The sequence below is a fragment of the Cardiocondyla obscurior genome, linkage group LG11 (assembly GCF_019399895.1).
Source record: "Cardiocondyla obscurior isolate alpha-2009 linkage group LG11, Cobs3.1, whole genome shotgun sequence".
NCBI lineage: Eukaryota > Metazoa > Arthropoda > Insecta > Hymenoptera > Formicidae > Cardiocondyla > Cardiocondyla obscurior.
Genome location: NC_091874.1, coordinates 2,595,898 through 2,615,808, shown reverse-complemented (window position 1 = coordinate 2,615,808; position 19,911 = coordinate 2,595,898). Strand labels below are relative to the sequence as shown.

Sequence of the window (19,911 nt, the reverse complement as noted above, 5' to 3'; positions counted from 1 at the left end):
CAACCAGAGCCAGATCGCGCTCTATTATTTTTCACCGATGTAATTTTTCCTCGTTTTCCAGACAGTTTGGCCGAGCGTCTCGCGGAAAATATCCCCGCGGATTGCGGTCGCCGTGCAAAATAAATAATCCCTACCGTCGTTTCCGTTTCTCGTTTCGTTCCGCTTCGCGTGTCACGTGTCTGTTCCATTTTTATTACACACCGAAGCCACCTCGTTACATCGACTCGCGTACCGTCTTTTTTTTTTTTTTTTTTTCTTTTCATTTTTTTAATTGTGCTACACCTCTGTGCCATTCCATTTTTTGAATACATAATGCGACGCGCAGAAATTTCATTAGACCGTAGAAATTATAATACTCGTAATATTTTGAAAGCACGAAATAAAAGTTGAGGGAAATAAAAGAAGAAATTAAATATTCTACGCTCGCGATATAGGATTTGCCGCGTCTGTTAATTATTTTTACGACTTTTACAGTCATTTGCAAATGGATATTCGACTATTTTAACACACCGCAGTGCTTCAAGACGTTTAGATCGTTACTGGGTTACTTCAAGACGGTTTAGTTGAAAGTTCTCCGATGCTATCAATGAATAAACGCGAATAAGACTTTTGCGCAATGCTTTCTCTTACGTAACACACTTTACTTGCCGTATTATTGCAACTACTTAGAATGTATTGTGAAAACGATGTTGCGTACGGCAGCTGCGAAATGTATTTGTTACGAGAGAATATCTGCGCTATATTGTTAATGCATACACCATAGTTTGAATAGAAAACAATTAATTTAAACGCTTAGGTTAACATCGACTGAAATTCGGTGTACGAATTTATTGAATTAATCGAATATTTATTTGTTTTCGAACGTCATGATGCATTTCAATATAAACGAATTAATCTGCTACTGTATTTTTACAGAATATAAAGAACACTTTTAATTTCTTTTATGTACGCACAAGCTCGCGCGTTGTTTTTTTTTTAATCTTCAATTATATCAAATTTATGCGTAATATGTAATCTAAAAAATTCTACAAGACAGCACGTTAATGTGGCAAGTTGCCTGAGATTAAAATGAAAAAATATCACGGGTCGATTCTTTATTATTAAACATATACTTGTATTCAGACGTTTCAGCATTTATTTTCTATTTCTTGTAAATTTAAATAAAATATCGTCTTATTAGAGCACTTTAATTGGCGAATTAAATTTTAATTTCTAAATCTGTCGATTTTTTAAAATCCAGAGAAACTCGGCATCAAAACTGCGCCCGCTCCAGTTTGCGATACATGCGAGAGTAACATTTGAATGTCCGTTTGAATGTTATCATTAACCTCCGGTTTTTTCAACAGATACTTGAACAAACCTTTAATAAATTGCCCCTGCGTCTTGTACTTCTCAAAATCGAAGTCTTCGTTGTCTTGGAGAAGATTCGGATTTTGAGCCAGATATGTTATTAGCTCGTTATATGCTATTTTCTTCTTGTAGGATAATTCATTGAAATTTATCGTCTCCTGAATCATATCGCCTAGCTGTATTTCGGCTTTAACTACGTGCGTTTCCACCCACATCCATATGATGGGCAATGCGCCCATGTTAACAAAATCAACTTTATCTTTGTAGTATTTAAGCGCCTTTAAAAGTCGTTTCTCGAGACTTACTTTTCCAGACAGCGCGCTTAAAATAATTTTCTGCAAAAGGTCGCCGCGAGTCATCGTTACCGGTGGCTTATCTATTTGCAATTTTTCCAAAAGCACTGGATTAGCGAGGAATTGCTTAAGCTCTTCTATCGCAGCAGTTTCGACGTCACTTTTGGCTGTTGGAAGAGCGGCGATCAAACTTGTTAGTTCCGGCTGCCACTGACCTGTAGTTTCCGACATCATTTTCACGAGATTATCTTCAGATATTTGAACGCTCATCGACGGTACTTCGATAGCTTGTATGTACACGTCGATTAAATATTTCAGTTTTGCGTTCGATTGAACCATTTTGGTTTTCAGCAGTTTGTGCAAGAGCGTTATCAAAAGCGCGCCTTTATTCGGATACGCGAGTGGCTGGAAATCTCGGCCGAGTAACTCCACGATTTTTGTAGACGTTAATATCATTTTAAGAGGCTGTATTGCTATCGAGCTCGTATCCTCCTCGTCTAAGGTAGGCAGTAAATCGTCGTAAGGGTTAGATGAATTTATAGACTGCAACAATAGCTTAGGATTGACGAGAGGTACAGTGATACTGTCAGATAATTGTTTATCTGGCGGATTCTCTTCGATCGTACTGTAACTTAAGTCACTCGGATTAAATGTGGAATATACGACGTTTGATGCCAATTTTTTTGACGAAGCTACAATAGGTAATAGTATCGTTGGGCTGACATACTCGATGCTAGTAATATATTTATGAATCACGCCTACCAGACGCAAATTCTTCGACACTTCCGGATGGACTACGGCTTTCTTAAGTATCGTCGATAGCAGCGCGATATTCGTTGGATAATTTTTGGCGTCTAAATCTTTTACGATCTTTTTAATATAATTTTTACCAAATATCGCAGACAGTGGTTGCAATACTTGAGTTACTATCGGCGACTCGTCGTCTTGCATGAAATTATTTACTTCTGGCGTTTTTAAAAGCTCTTTAATTTCTGGCAATATAACTTCAGGCTCTGTCGCGTTATAATCGTCGTCCGTAGTCACGACTGGGACGCCACTATTGGATAATTGCACTTTAAGAAGTTGATCAGTTTGTATGGACGGAGGTAATACTACTGCGCTTGATACTTTTTCACTACTCTGTTCAATTTTCTCTTCAACTTCCTGCGAAGTTTCTAATTCGGTGTGCTTTGGAGTACGCTTTGTCGTTGACACCTCGATCAATTGCTTCGTCGTGACTTTTTTAGGCACGTCTTTCGGTGGAGATGTTTCCTCGACCTCCTCGCTCGTACTCGATTGACCTGATATTTCTTTGTCATGAAATTCTAATTCTGAAGTACGCTCGACAGATTCTATATCGGAATTATATTGTTCGACAGTAGTTGCCGTAGTGGACAATGCTATACGTTGAGGATGCTTTCTTCGTCCGTTCTGCGTTAAACTGTAAGTGGTCAAGGAAGGTGTACCAAACATTAACGTCGTTAACACAGATTTTGTAGTCGACGGTCGTTCTGTCGTAACTTCTCGGGATATATATTCGGTAAATTGTGCTTCGGTGACTTTTGGTTCGGTAATTTTTGTCTTGGTAATTTCTGCCTCGGTTACTCGTGCTTCGTTTCTTACAGTAGGCCGTGTATTGTAAAGTGGCGTTCCCACCTTTGTCTCTACGGAATCTAAAATTCCAGGCGCTCCTGATTCTTCCGTCGATTCTAAAGTTTCAACCTGTACTTCATTTGATACGGCAGGACCGATTTTGCCAACATATTTATCTATGTTCCATACGTACACGCCCTCGTAAATACTGCTTAAAACATCGTTATTCGCATACGTACTATCTGTTTCGATTTCCACCGCTGCTGGCTTTACTTTGTTTAAATAAACATTCACGTCTATTGGTTTTATGGAATATTGCGCGACGAAGGGTTGCAATTGCTGCTGAGGCTGTAATGTTGCTTTCAAGGTATATAGCACATTTTGAATATTTTTCGTCAACGTCAGCGATATATTATTTTGTAATTTCGACACTTGCTGGAACGTATTTATCAAACACTGTTTAGGCCCCGGGCATTTACTTTTTTCCGTCGGTATTAAGGTACTTAGGAGCACGGCTACTTGCGGCTGGGCAATTAATTCCAGCTTTATCGAATCCACTGTTGACCGAAGTGCCGAGCCCGCGTCGGGGATCTTTAAAGAATCCAAAAGTATCAGTATGTCAATTTCAGGCGACACAAACGGCGTAAAAACTCTGAAATATTTTTGCACGATCAATGCTGGTAGCAGAGCCCTAGCCGGCTGTTCCAGTGAATTAGTATTCGGAAAGCTAGGAACGCGATTTGTAAGTCTCGTTATAAATGCCAAGAGAAGATCCAAAGGATCGCCGTAGGCAAATTTGTTAAACCCTTTGAGAATTTTATTCATGTCCTCGTTTCTATAGTTGTGCATGAAGTACGTTAGCAAAATATTTTTCATGCGAATCGCATCCGAATCAAAGTCCTGGGGATTAATTGCAGAGAGTAGCATTCCTATATCGATGTCTTTCTCGATCAAATGGCGTATGTACTTTAAATTTGAATTAACGTAGGACGGAACTGTTACCATCTTTAAATGATGATACACGTAAGACGCGGTATCTCGTATAATCGTCGGTACGTTTGAATCGAGAATTCTAGTTAAAATAAAAAAGACAAGCGTATAAGCGTCATCGACAACGAGATCCTTCGTGATCGTGTTCCAATCATTACGATCGATGACATTATTTTCAGTTAAATCGTATAAAAATCTGACGTTTTCTTCCAGCACAGGATCGTTACTGAGATTTGGTAAATTTATTAATATCAAGCCGAATAGCTCTTGCGACAGAGGTATCTTTTTTGCTCGTACATCATGAAGAAGCTTTACGAAAACCGGGCCGAGAGCCTTTTGAGTGATGTTCGAGTAATTATTATATCCCGTCATTTCTTCGTTTTTAATTTTACCCTTCGAGATCGTAGTTAAATCGATGTTGGCGAGATAATTAAATGTCTCGAATTCCGTTGGCTGTATTAATTTGTTGAAATCAATTCTCTTCATTTCTATTTCATTACTCAAGTATTTCGCTGTGCACTGAATGTAAGGCGGTAGATTTTTCGTCAGCGATGAGAGTACGACGCTTGTCTGCCGATTCTTATCCGCGTTATTTAATTTCGATAAATTTGGTAATAAATTATATATATAAACCGTCTTTTTCTTTAGAAAATCGTGAAGCATCTGCAAGGATGCATATTGTTCTTCCGTCAATCCGTTTTCACGACCGTGAAGCAAATACGAAAAGACGTAGAGCATGTTATCACGGAACGTCACTGACAATTTTAATTTCTCTATTATTATGTTCTTCTTACTTTCGACGTTTGAGACATTTCGCTCGTCTTTCAGATATTGAATGCTGCCACTCGAATGTTGTTCAAACAGCACCGGGTTCAAAGATCTTCGTACGACACCGAAGTCCGAAAGAGCACGTACCGAATCGTCATTATCTGATTCGTGCTTAATTCCCTTTAATTAAAAATATCTTTAATTATTAAAATAATTTACGGAAAACAAAACTCAACTTTGTTACGCTATCTCGTTTATTGCATTACGTTGGAAGAGGCTATGTACTTTTACACTTACTTCTTTTTTTAATTTCGGACGGTGTTTGGTCTGAAAATAAAAAGAAATCGAATGTAACTTTCTCTAAAAAATTATTTCATTCAACAAAACGTAGTACGTAATTTGGTTTTAAAAGCCAATTAAGCGTTCTCCACTTTTGCCATTTATACGGACTATTCAAATTATAATGTACGTATTTAATTAACAGTAACCACTATATTATTTTTAGTTACACAAGATATTTATCAAACTGTTAGCAGTTTGTGTCGGCAAAATAAACTTACTGTCGCAACTGCACATCGCACGAGTTCCGTTCCAGTTGTGACGACGAAGATAATAATTATTATATTTTTCACTATCATTTTGCAGAAAGTTACAGCTGAACGAAGCCAAATGGAATAAAATTTTCAATTGCTATTTATGTATATATATACATATATATATATAAACGTAAAAACCTTTCACATTACATAATATCCTGCCGTACTTAAAAATCGCTGTGTCCCGCAGCGCATCACAAAGACTGAGGTGAGCTTTAACGAGGGCGGTGCCTTTATATGGAACAACAATCGAATTGCCGTGGTTAGAATTATGTAGGTGCGTGTACGCGACCGCCGGCTGAGAATGAGTAACTCAGCAAGCGCATGTTATTGCTAACTGATAATTAAATTTTATTGTTCCATTCGCCGGCATTCCCCTTCCATCGAATCCTTCGACTCGGCCGGCTTGGACATCGAGCGAGATGAGATACGGCCAGTTTGATTTATTATTCTTGATACCATCTTTAAACGACCAGATGCTGTATTACCTTTACGTCGCAAAGAGATTGTTCCGACGTCGAGTTTTCTATTGCGAAGTTTAAGATCATCATTCGATTTAATTGCGAAAAATATATAATTTCCACGCGGCAAAAACTTGGCAAACAATTGGACGTGAATAAAAACTACACATTTGCGAATGCGAATTGTATCGCCTTTGTGATGCGCATAAAAAGGGGATATTATTCGTCCAGTTCGATCTTGCGGGATTAAAAATTAATCGCTGTGTACGAGTGCGTGAGACACAATATAAATAACTCATGCGAGAAACACACAGAATAAATACGAATACTGCAAAAATAAAATTAAAAAAAAAAAAAAAAAACTGGATCAGCCTGTTTGAAAAACTCGCTCATCAAAATATTTGCGCTTCGTAGAATTGTCACTGGCGCGTCAAATTTTCGTTTCTTTCTTCGTTATATCACGGATTGTTTTTAATCTCTTTTTGAAGTGATTGCTTTCTTGCGGCATAATTCCACGCACCGGCGATTGCAGTGAAAATTTTTTCTATTAATATAAATATTAAAAAGAAAAAAGAAAAAAATTTGAGAAGATTATCTTCCATTTCCAAAGCAAATCGATCGAGCTGATCTCACAGTTATATCAATCGACGCATGCACAGACGCATATATATTCGCACGAATCAATTTATTTATATGATACGGTGCATGAGGTTCTTATTATCGCGTTGGAAGATTAGTCGCTATGTTCGTATTAATATTCACCGTCGTAGGAGCTTATTGTAATTAGAAAACGCCATAATTCAAGCGAACGCTCGTACAAGTCCGGCGTTCAAATTGATGTCTCATACTTATTTGTTCCAAGTCATTTCGCGGGTCTTTCCGCGGACATAGACGTACAGCCTGGAGCAGAACTCAACGTGTAACCACACCAGCGACAAAGCGCACCACCGCTTTCCTGATTGAGCGCAGTATATTTTTACTCGGCCGGCCAATAAAACCGAAGCTGACAATCTACTGTGTCCCCTAACAAATGACAACAGATAACGGGCGACCGAAAGGGTCGCGCCGTCGTGAACGATAAGGTGGCAGGACAGTGACGAATAGGCCCTAGCGATCGTTCCGCGGAGCTTCCGCGGCTGCAATTCCATCGGCGATGCAGCCAGCTGCCACTATCATATACGTACCGGGAAGCAATTCCGATAGGCGATCCATTATCTTAAGCGGCAACGAGCGATCGATTCGCGCTGCATCTCGGTCGAGCGCATTTCCAGGTCCCGGCAGGACCTTCGGGCGGGCGATCCCTTTCTATCCCTTTTATTTCGGGCGAGCGTATAATTTTTTTTGATTGACCCCGCGAAACGAGTACGCAACTGCATATTGCGCTTCTGTGTTGCTCCCATCGCGAGCTTCGGCCCCGTAAAGTCCGACCTGTCGGAATTCGGATTGAACGATGCTACGCAAATACGACAGTTACGCGCGCAGGCTAAAAGCTCGCGCATTTTTGGAAAGGTACCGTTTCTCTCGCATTTCCCCGCGAAAGAACGAGCTTCAATTTATCCCGCGAAGATTAATGACGCTGTTTGTCGGCGATAAAATAGCTCCGCGATACTTAACGTATTATTCTGTTTGGAAAAATGGGGGGGGATCGAGTATAATCAGGATTGCACGTAAAATATAGAGCTTTAAAGCTGCTACTATTGCTCTGCTTTCGCGAAGATTTCACGTCGCGGTGAAGAAATTAATGTGAACAGCTTAGAACGTATATACTTCGAACGATACACAACTATGTGCATAGAAAATATGTGCATAAATTTCTAATAATTAAAATATTTTATAAGATGAATGTTGTACGAAAGTTACGTAACTTTTGATCAACATGCATTTTTTTATTAATAAAAAAAAGGGATATTACTGTACCTACGTGGCATGAGATTAACATTAAATATATTATTCCGCAATATACGTTTTGTAGGTGACAGTATTTTTTTTCACGAGGAAAAATGCGTCAATCGTTTTATTAATCTGTTCCGCGAGAAACTTTCGATGATCAATATCATAAAAAATTTTACGACAATTAAATTGAGATAATGATAGATGTCATCAGTATTGACACTCCTCTCTGGCAATACATTGTACAAATATCGTTGTTTATACATACGGACTTGTCCGGATAACGATTAGCTGTCACCGGACAAATTTTACGTTATAAATCAACAGCGGGGAAAAAAATAGTCTTTTAATGTAGCCCGCCTCTTTTCCTGTGTCGCCGTGATACCGGTGAAAATTTTTTAGAGCACCGTATCTTGATTAAACAACGCTTTTGATTGTTTCGCGAAATTGAAAAAAAACTCTAGTTAAGTTTTTCGCCGTGGATATTTTTATTCATCGGCCGAACGGCGGGCCGATTGGACGCTTCTGCTGCACTATAAATTCCACCGCTCGATCGCGAGAACCGCTTTTGGAGATTACGATTGATCGACGTTTGCTGAAACTTTAAGCTTTTACGATACCGAAGAAAATTCTACGAATTTTACGCTTTATGTTTCAACTTCTCGTGCAAGGGTTGACCCAGATACCGATTTCGCGAGACTTAATCAATTTTGATTCCTCGCGGGAATATGAATTGTAACGGGAAAACTTGCTCAGGAACGATATATCCTGAGCGAAATTGTTAGGATAAATGATAAATTTAATTTTCTATTTTTTTTTTTTCTTTCTTTTTCTTTTTCGTTCTATCAAGATTTTAAATTCACCAACAGAAATCATCTCGAAACCAACTAATAATATTTCCTACGTTATACCTTATATAAACTTATCTCAGACGCTCGTTGACGCATAATACTTACACGTATTATATGCGTACGCACGCGTATCCGCATGGAGCACATATATTTACACAAATCAATTTACTCGTGATCCCACGTTACACAAAGTTCTTATTACCGCGGTGATTAATTAGCGCGAGTAAACTACCGCGCGCATTATCTTTTAAGTATCCAGAAGGTTAACATTGCGAGAAACTAATTCCCTCGACTTCATCTCCGTTTTTATTTCTCCGTAATACTATCGGGGTATTGTTACAATAGAACAATTCTTTTTATCGAAGTAACTGCGGGTATCCCTTATTGATATCGAGTTCTCTGACAAACTAATTGCAAGTGCCTTGCCTGTTCCTTGTTCACAGGCTGCGGAAGTATCGCGCCGAAGTCAACTTGGGGCAAAGTTGCTACGATGGGGTACGCAAGTCTCGGGATTCCCTTGACCTTGGTCTATCTGTCCAGCGCCGGAGGACTTCTATCAAGATGCGCCAGAGGAGTTTTCACGCGCGCTCTTTGTTGCTGCCTCTGCTCGAATTGCGGCTACTGTTGCTACGACGAGAGGCGGATGCAGGTAAGCGAATCGTGTGTTTTATCAAAAATCGTTGCACCGTTAGCCGATAAAAAATTCAATCGTAGGCTGTTAGCGATACGGTCTTTCTCGCGCCGAACAGACCGCGCGTGTATGCGATCGGAGATGCATATGTCGCACCAGATCGACATATGCACCGCCTGTGTCGGCAGGATACGCGTGTCCTGTACAATCGATAAGGATTAATCGCTACCGTAGTATTGATTGGTTATTGTTAGAGCGCTATTCAGATAAAATTGGATCAGCCTTCGAAAACCCCGGCACTCGAAACACAAGGGTGTAAACGATGTTGGCGTTCACTCGAAAGTGTTGCCGTGTAACGCGAATGTAATTGGCACACGCGTAGAATAGTCATTCATGTCGACATGCAGATATGAACGGATTTTCTATTTTCGGGTATATTTTTTTTTTGTTTTTTTTTTGGCACGTACAGGAGAAAGAGCGACGGATGAGAAAGAAACGGCAACAGGAGGAATTGGCGCAGCAACAGCAGCAGCAACTACAATTGCAGGAGCCCTTTTACGTTCGCGCAAATGCATCGACGTTCACGAGCACGGTGGAAATTAAGGCCAGCCCGAAGGATGAGGTTTCGAGCCTCGGCTCGGGCGACAGACCGAACGTTACTATACTCGCGCCTATCAGCATATGTCTCGGCGCGATGCTGTGCTACATCGTTGCTGGAGCATTCACCTTGCACAAATTGGACGGCTGGTCATTCGTAGGTAAGTTCGTGTTTGGAAAAAATAGTAACAAAAAAAAAATATATATATATATTCTCATAAACCTCATGCCCATCGTTGCGTTTACTTTTCTCCGCGCGGATTTCAGTCGTTTCCGATATAAATATATCTCGGTGGACTTCAAAGCGCTTGAAAAAAACAAAAAAAAAAAAATTAACGCGGCTATATTTTCCCCGAGCTCGTATCAGATTGGCATAAATTCTATGTCGCGATATACGCGGGGCAGATACACGTAAATACGATATATTCGAATATAAAGCTTTCTGAGAGTTAACGGCTGGCGCTTCTTTCATGTCCAGACGCGAGCTACTTCTGCTTCATGAGCCTGAGCACGATCGGCTTCGGCGACATGGTACCCGGTTCTTATCCCCGTCACACTCTCGCCAATTCGAGAAACGTGACGGTTTGGTTCTGCTCTTGCTACATAATGTCGGGGATGGCCCTGACGGCGATGTGCTTTAACATCCTCCACGACGAGATTGTCCATCGGCTGAGTCACCAAACGGATAAGCCGGAGCCGGTGAAGCCGAGCCCGTCCGTAGACGAGCTATCGACGGACCCGTTCGCGCTGACCTCGTGACAATTTCCGTCGGGCAATCTGTGCCACAGGAACGGCACCGACGAGAACACTATATGTGGCACGGAACCACCTACCAACATATTCGCGCACGAGAACGAGATCAACATCCTTAAAGACACCTTTAATCAAGTGGACGTTACCAGAGATTGCAAGCCGATCCTGAAACTCGAGGATCACGTCCCGCCGATCTCTGCCGTCTATATGTTGCCCAAGGTCGACGAGGAGGCCGAGGAAAATACGGAGATGTGAAACTTGGACGCGGATATCCGGAGATTGACAGTCCGGCGATCGGGCTCGATCAACTGGAGATTACCTAGCAGCGTTTTTACGGTTCGTAACCCAGATGGTTAGGTATATGTAACGCGTTATATATGCTATAATCGTGTTGCCAGGTCGCGCCGAGCAACCATTTTCGTCAAGTCTATTATTAACGTTGGATTTGTAGTTTAAGCACGTCAACCACTTCAATTAAATCACGAAAATGATCGTTAAAATTAAGTTCGTTTTTTCTTTTCTATCTATATTCTTTTAGGAACATAGAATATAGCGTTGTAGAATTTTCCGATGTGAATTCGAAAGATTATGATTAGTAATTTCATTGAAGTTACGTACGTCACTTCTTTCGCAATGTGTGATAAATAAAAAAAAAAAAAAGATTGAACGCAATGTTTTTTATATTACATTTTTTATACTACCTTAGTGCGATATTTTACGTGTGTAAATTCAACGATTAATGGTAGAGTCGTTAATACGCATTCATTAGTAATAATACTAATGAGTACGCGAGTAAATGAACGTATGCGAAACGTTAAAACATTCCAAAATAAGTGCTTAAACCGTTGACGCAAGTAGGACATCCTTTATAAAATCGGTGCAGAATCTCATTTCATCGCATTTACTCATATATCATAAAGATAATAAATAAATTAAAGAATAAACATTTTATAACTTTATATTTATATTATTTAATTAAAAATTTTTTGTGCCATTTATTTTGAAAAATTTACATCGCAATCACAATCAAAATAAAACTTTTAATAACGCGATAACGATGTTATACTCTTTTTTTTTTTATATCCTTTCGCTTGAATATAAAACTGATTGCTTTTGTAAAATTAAAAGGTAACATTCTCGATAACTGCACACCGTGTGTGCTTTTGATGAATGCAGTACATTATACAAGTTTCAAGTGAGAGATGCCAAGATAAGCGGAGTCTCGCAAATATCGTTTGAAATTTCTCAAACTCCCGCTACAAGTTGCCGAGCTAATTTTGAAATATCTTTAATGAATGTTTGCCGAATATTTCCAGAATGCGAAGTTACCGCCTTCACAAAAACAGGACGTTACGTTACCGAAAGAGTAAATGCGAATGGTATTGCCGAAGTTTAGTTTACGCTGATTAAAGGGCACGAATTATAATTAAAGATATATATCGCGTCCCAGATACGGATGAACCGTTCGGAGTCGTTACCCGTAAGTGCAGTCGCTTTCCGTCGTGTAGCTCAAAGTAATACGGATTAATTGAAGAAATCACGAAGAGTATAAAATTCCAGAAGCTAAAGCCATGAGTAATTATCCATTACGACTCAGACGTTCGCGTACCGACATTAACAGCGGGAAATTACGTTTACGTCGTCGATAAAATGAATAGAGCAAATGACCGGCATAAAATAATTTCCCAAGGGGCAATGGCGCATTTCATTCGCGGCCGGTATGCCGCTCGTGAGCGGAAATGTTGAAACTTCTCTTTTATTTCCCTATCTTCTTTATTCCCGTCACGTACCGCCGCTGTTTCCTAAGAAAGCCATGGAATCGACTGAAAAATTGATATTTCTTCAATATAAACAACGCCTTAAAAAAAAAAAAAAAGTGTTTTAAGAATGTTTTACATCTCTACTTAACGGGGAAAAAAAAAAAAATAAAGTACCGCGATAAAATTCTGAGAATAATTTTATATGAATGAAGAACACGTGCACATAAAAATGTATATGCATCTCTAAACGTGAACTTTCAAGATTTGTCGCGACCCTCTTTCGATACAGTTACGGCGGAGGTGCTCACGCAGTTTTACAATTCATTTTCGAGAGAGCCCAATTCACAAAGCAGTAGACCTGGCAAGAGCTTTCGGCCAAATTAACATATCCCGTTGAACGATAGTGTCATAATTTCACGGCAAATCGTAAAGGAAACTTGTTCACTTTTATAGAACTTTATTCGTGAAATTAATTTCCAATAACGTCGGATTTATCATCGACGTCGATTCCTTGGCGATCGCGAGACGCAGGCGGAGTCGTTCGGGCGAAATTGATCTAAATGTTCCCGCGGATTTCAGCGGGACTCATCCGTTAAATATTCAATGAGATTTCGAGGACGTCCTAGCTTGCGAACGGGCACCGGAACTTCGCGTTACCACGCGCCTATTTAGATAGGGATACGTAAGGATTTTTTATATTTCCGTACTTGAGCGCTTCGCGAAGCAAGCGCGATTCTCGTCTCTAACGTAATTAAGCTATCGATCCTTCTAGCGCAAAGCAGATTGGAGATTTAAACGTGTCGCAGAAACTCGCGCGCGTTTGTCGATCAACCTGTCACTTTTCCTACGTCCTCGCGATTCTACCAAGTATGTTGTAATTTCGATCACACTGCCGTGAAGAACTGCGAAACTAGCAGCCCCGATTGTCGCTGAACAAGGATCCCACGTTCACCGAGACTGAGCGACATACGAAACGGAAGGGACTACGAAATATTTTACATCTTACGATCGGCGTAACTGTGACGTTAACTCGGGGGAGCGAATTAGAAAATGCTCGTTTGTTCAGCGACAATCGTGGGGTCTTGTAATATTGTAACGATAGTTAGTAACGTGTTATTTGTTATACTGCCATCAGCTGGACGCTGAAAAATGAATGAATGAAATCAAATTCTGTGCTCAAGAACAATAACTAAGGTATTTACGGATAGGCATTAATCCATAAGGATACTGCGTCTAGGACGACTATCTTCGCTCTTTCATATTGATACTCGAATAGTCTACTTGCGAAAAGTGCGTAAACAAAGCGTAACTGTGAATTAGCTGTAAAGTGATGATTTCCGTTGCGTATGGGGCAACCTCTATGCGTGGTAATTAATATTACAAGCACAGCCACACTTACATTGCCACGTTAAATATTCTTTACATATCTTTACGCAGATATAAATACTATAATTTAAAAAAAAAAGTCTAATATAAAGTTAGAATAAAAATATACGTTAAATTCCAAACTTGTACTTTTTTACGCTAGATACATTTTTTTTCTTTTTTTTGCGAATGTAACGTAAAGAAAAAGGAAAAAAGAAAAAAAGAAAGAAACCCAAAGATAAAGAGTTGCGCCTAACTGGAGCGAAATCTGGTAACGCACAAGCAGCGGAGGATTTAAATAATCCCGAGGCGATTTAAAGGGTCTCCCTTCTTCTGTTTTCTGTAACATATCATACGGTGTAAGGGATTTTGTCGGCCGTCTCTTCACTTACGAACGATCGTACGTACGTCGACCCGATATTAAAAGCGCCGGGCGAATCGCTGAGAAGGCCCACCGTGCAGCTTGCAGGCGAGAGAATTTCGTACGGTATCTAATGACAATCGATACTGGCTTGAGCAGTTGCTAGAGTTATCGTTATCACTCCGTCGGTGATTCGATGGAGGGTCGTGGCCGGCAGCCAAGACAAACTTTACTTTGGTGCTCGTACCAAGCCATCCAGCCATCGATCCAACCTACCCGCCCGTACAAACTTCCTCACACTCGAGTTCGGGCCGGAGCGGGAGCTCGCTCCAAGCTGGCGCTACGGCGATTTGTTGCGAGAATCTATTTACAACTTTCCATATACGTCCCCGTGTACGCGAGGAATCGCGCAATAACCGCCGGCGTGTCGCGATTGCGAATGCCGGGGAAAAATGCTTCAAAGTTGGCCGCCGCATTCCTTGGTTAAAGATAGAGTATCGCGGCAAAAGAAAAAGAGACGGGAAGATAAAAGCGATATCCCCGCGCGAATCGATATTTCGCATAACGCTCCGATTAAAGTTTTATTAATCGATATTCTTGCATGGTACCTAGGACTCACGTTTCCTTTTAGTCGTGCTGTTTTAGATCACTTTTAATTCTTTCACGAAGTTTTCCTGCGAGATAATAGACTCATTTACAAGGTGAACTTGTGAAGCGAATTAAAGTTTGACGTAACTTTTCACGCGGATATTGAATTCGTTAAATGTAAGTGAATTTGGCTGCAGCAAGGAAACATATATATATCGCGTCGTATCGTATCGTGACTTTGCGCCTCGAAAAAGAAAAAGATTAAAAAAAAAAAGAATTACGAGCAGAGTATATACGTATGTAAATAATAATTTCTTTTTTTTAATTAGTACCAGTTAATTATTTTCTTTCTAAGGTTTTAATTCTGGAGAGTGTATTATCTTACAAGCGCTGAAGAAAAACTAAACGTTCTTATTTCTTCCCTGCATGATAATTACATGTATAATAGATTGCGGGTAGTAATTTTTTTGCGTTCACACATAACGCCGTCTCTAAGCTCAGGACGAGGTCCCAACGCGGCAAAAGTCCAGGCCGCCGCCTTCTCTCCTTTCACAGGATTTTCTTTCCTACGTAGCTCCTCATCTTTCGCCCTTACGTTCCGGTTTCCTCTGTCGTACTCTAGGGAAATATAACCGAGTTCAAAGCTCTCGATGGTCGACACGAAACTTTAGCGCGACAATTTTGCACGAGAAATATCCAATGAAAGTCAAACGCCACGGGATTCAGCCTCATCGGTGCGTTTCAACCTTGGAGTGGGAGGGGAGGAAATAAAAAAAAAAAAAAAAAAAAAATAAAGGAAGAAAGCAAAGCCAGCCCGACCTTCCAACAACCGACTTAATGGAATTAATGGTTTTCTGCTGTCGCCTTACATATTCATTTTGCGAACGAATCAGTCTGCGAGCAGTCGAGTTTACGAAAACTTCAGAAAGTCGAATCTATGTTTTCTTGATACTCAATTGCACTTCTATCGAGGGCAATTAGGGTCCCTGCCACTTTTGCCTACTATCATTTCATAAGGTTCGAGTGAAGTGTTATTAAATTAAAACCAGCCCACTTTGCGCAAAGTTAACAATATACCTGTGATCAATGAACTTGTTGTTAAGTTATGTTACGAAGAAAGATCGCCCGCTAATGATATTTCTCTTGAAAAATAAGATAATTATTTATTTAGCTCGAAACAAGCATCGGATAAATGTTTGCCAGTCGGGGAAATCATTAACGTTACTACTGAAGTGAAACATCGAAGGAAAATTGCGGAAGAGGAAATCTCCGAAGAGATATCCCAGCAACGAAATCTCATTTATAAGTATCTAAGTTGCAACAATATTCTCGCGATAATTCAATTTTCGTAATTAATGAATTAACGAGATTCGCCTCTGCCGTCCTTCTGCATTCCAAGTCTTACAAAAAAAAAAATATAAAATAAAAAAAAATAAAAATAACGCGCCGTGTCTCGGTAATAAAATATTTTAACATAAATTGATATTAAATACAATTAAGCACATCATTCGTTTACGTTTCTGATTCGTTATTTCTCCGTTTTATTAAAACAAATGTGCGATTGTGTACGTTGCAGTCATAATTGAAGTAAAAGAAAAAAGTAAATGTTCAATATTACATTCTTAATTGTGCACTTTTTAACAAGATACCGCATAACTTGACCGAATCTGCAAGCCTTTGTTCGTGAAATGAGTATATTAATATATACCGATGACGTTAATAAAATATTGTACATAGCATTGATATGTGACTGTACGATAATGTTACATTAGCATTTATTGTTAGAATGTCAAGTCCAGCTATTTCGGAGTCGTACTCGTTACGACTCGCTCGTCGATCGCTTTCACCGAAGCTCATGGTTGTAAATACGATATTATCCTAGAATGTAATAGACGTGGATGTGGAAAAATCTTGTTAAATCTCGTCACTGAACCACAAGAATTAACTAGGAAAATTTCCCATTATCGTACTACCGGTTGATATCAATTAATTTTGTTAATATAAGAAATAAACTAAATTCTGCAAACGTGCAGGAAACTGCCGCGATTCGATTCGAATTGATTTTATACATACGATTAAAACTCCGTTACTAAAAAAAAAAGTATTAATTTATTTCTTACTATGGTCTTAAAAATGTAACAAAGCTTTACGAAAATGTATTACAATTATTTTTTTAAATAAGGTGTATCAAAAGCACGCAATCAGAAAAAAAAACAGTCGAGTCTTCGTTTGTCGAAATAAAAAAAAATATATATATATATATATATATATATTGCAAGAAGTAATCGTTTTCTTGGGCGAGAAAAAAAATTAACGACGATCAATGACTTATCGAAAGCTTTAAGTATAATAAATAATTTCGAATTTTCTAAACTAGACTGTTAGAATTTTTGGAAGGCAGAAACGTAAGATGTTTGCTAAGTAACATACAATACGACAGTAATCCTTACCACGCTCCGCTCGTAAATCATCTCAATAATTCTTTACGCGGGCGGAGGAAATCTTAATAAATGTCTGATTCGCTGAACTTCGCGCGCGTCGTCGATCAAAACAAAGTTTTCTATACGCTTATAGCGACCTGCTGTGTCCGCGAATTAATCATAGTTAAAGTTTTCCGAGGTTCGCTTATAAACTCAATTTTTTTTTTCTTCTTTCTTTTTTTTCAACGATCATACGTTCTTGAAAGATACACAAGTATCCGAAACAAAGTTCGAAATTTCTGTTTCAATCAGATCTGACGGTATTAAAAGTAGCGTATAATTTTTACCACGTTAAAAATTATTTTGCGAAGGAAACGATTAATTAAATAATGTCCGAAATACATGGAAGTGATGTCGAAGAACGGCGTATACATACGACGAACATACTATCGTCTCTCAGATTTGTATATCGAACTAAACTCGTATTCTGTAAATACAATAGTTAGCGAGAGCGAACGAGGTGTGGAGCATTGGCCGACGAAATTGTAAAAAATACGAAGTGAACGATTTGCTGAATATTGTACGTCTGTATAATCATTTGTCAAGCAATGTATCCTACGATAGGAGATAATAAAGAAGACTTATCAAAAAAAAATCAGAGATCTCTATCCCGTCTTGATTCCATACGCGTCACTGTATCGCAATTTTCTTTTTCCTTTTCCTTTTTTTTTTACAATATACACGACGTATAAGTTCCTTTAAAATATTAATTTCCCAGTGGTTCTTTCGTTATACGTATATGTATCCGCCATGATAAAACTTCGCTTGATTAATTTTAATGTTGTACGCGTAGAAATAAACTAATCAACCTTTCCATCTTCGGCAATATTATACGTCGGCGTAACGATCTGTGTCTAATCGTTAATCTTCCATTCGTTCCATTCGTTCACTCGTACATACGTAATCTTACCGCCAACCCAATACCGCTCTAATAACAAACGTACTCGGAAGGCGAAGAATTTGTAAAACTCTTTTCGAGTGAAAAACAAAAAGTGCCACGTGGAGATTTGAAAAGTCAAGAGCATGAATATGATAAATATTTTATCATACATTTATCGTACATTTCAAACATTAAAATTGCCGACTTATAGCGATCTATAGCGGCTATATATATATATATATTTATTTAATTATTTATGTGCTATGCTTGTGAAATTACGCGATAATATTACTTGCTTTAACACAAAGGTGATTTCCTGGGGCAAATACATTCTGCAATTACAGTTTGCAATGCGGACAGGACTGAATTTATAAAGCCAATATGCCAGACCTATCGATCCAGTGATACAACGGGATTGAAAATGATTTCCATCTTTTATCACCGTAATTTTGTATTATTCGATATAAGGCCTAATCGCGCGCGATAAATACTAATGCCGGTCGGAATAATTAAGAGGCAACGATAATGGTAATAGAAATGTTCCTGCCGGTGAAAGATACTGTATAACAATTTTCATGCACGCTTGATTGGTAAGATGTATCGTAACGATAAATTAAATCGTTGGAGAAACAGAAGCGACTTTGTAATTAATGCAATAGTAATTTCGCCGAATTAAATAACCTCACGATACTTGATCTAGTTAATTCTTTTTTTTTTTTTTTCTTTTAATGACCTATTTAATTTATTAAAAAATATAGCTCGAAATGCAATAAAAATATATATTGGTGCAAAAAGAGTTTACAAATTATCGTAATTACTCTCGAATATTTTAGCTGATGTTAATTTATGGAAAGACGTCTAAATTTCACATTGCGTGATCATCTCCATTTCGCCGTCTCGTCTCAATAGCACAATAGATAAATCTAGATGATAGCATCCGAGCAATACAAGCCTGGACGTAACATCAGCCCGTGCACATATTCTGGATGCCAATAAGTAAACAAACCGCGGCGCGAAATGGAATCGAAATCGGGCTATAAATCCTCGAATGTAACCGCGCGAAATTGCCGAGAAGGCAAAGATGCATAACCGTCGATCCTCCTGCATTTTTATTCTTTACTGGAACAAACCCATGCGCACGCTTCGTGTACGGTATTTTTTTTTTCTAAAAGGTCTAAATTCGTGCGCGTCATTATAATTGAGTGATCTATCTACGTCGATGTGTTGCCGGTTCAAGAAACCCGATTGCAAATTACAAAGAAAAAAAGTCATGCGACTTACCAATCTGCATGAGCTTCAGCGGAGTTGTAAAGTTCTGCTGGTGACTGTAACATAAAATAAAACACATTAATGTAGAGATGCCGGTGTATCAATTAATAAAGTTAATGAAAAAAAGTAAATTTTTTTTTTAATTAAAGATTTTATTTAAAGAATTAATTCTCACCTAAGAGTTGCTCCGCCGATGCATGATGCCTCCTGGTGGGCCTGCTCATCCTCTCAGATGGGACGTGACGAGCCATCCTTCCGCGCACAAGTCACTCGCGAGATAGTCCACGACACTCCCGTCCGTTAAATTCACGATCTCGACGCAGAAAACTGACTGAAGCGTAAAGCGAATTCACCTTTCGATTCTCGTCGGCGGAGTGAACGACGCCAAGAATTTACGGTAAGCGGCGAATGAGACGGGTCGCGATATAAAATGTT

General features: G+C 39.1%; 2 protein-coding genes across 5 annotated transcripts in view; one reads left to right on the top strand and one right to left on the bottom strand.

The window, feature by feature from the left end:
- LOC139106499 (TWiK family of potassium channels protein 7) overlaps window positions 1-15,638 on the top strand; it is a 226,966-nt gene extending 211,328 nt beyond the window's left edge. For all 4 annotated transcript variants that reach the window (XM_070663332.1, XM_070663331.1, XM_070663330.1 and 1 more), the window contains 3 exons: window positions 9,236-9,441; window positions 9,893-10,181; window positions 10,499-15,638. In XM_070663332.1, coding sequence (XP_070519433.1) covers window positions 9,236-9,441; window positions 9,893-10,181; window positions 10,499-10,779 — 776 coding nt within the window. In that variant the 3' untranslated portion in view covers window positions 10,780-15,638. The remainder of the gene's footprint in view (window positions 1-9,235; window positions 9,442-9,892; window positions 10,182-10,498) is intronic.
- Window positions 421-6,996, bottom strand: LOC139106500 (uncharacterized). The gene is made up of 3 exons (XM_070663333.1): window positions 5,555-6,996; window positions 5,292-5,321; window positions 421-5,174 (listed from the first exon to the last, which is right to left on the bottom strand). The coding sequence occupies exons 1-3, from the start codon at window positions 5,630-5,632 to the stop codon at window positions 1,230-1,232; spliced, it is 4,053 nt and encodes a 1,350-aa protein (XP_070519434.1). The 5' UTR covers window positions 5,633-6,996; the 3' UTR covers window positions 421-1,229.
- Window positions 15,639-19,911: the final 4,273 nt, after the last annotated feature.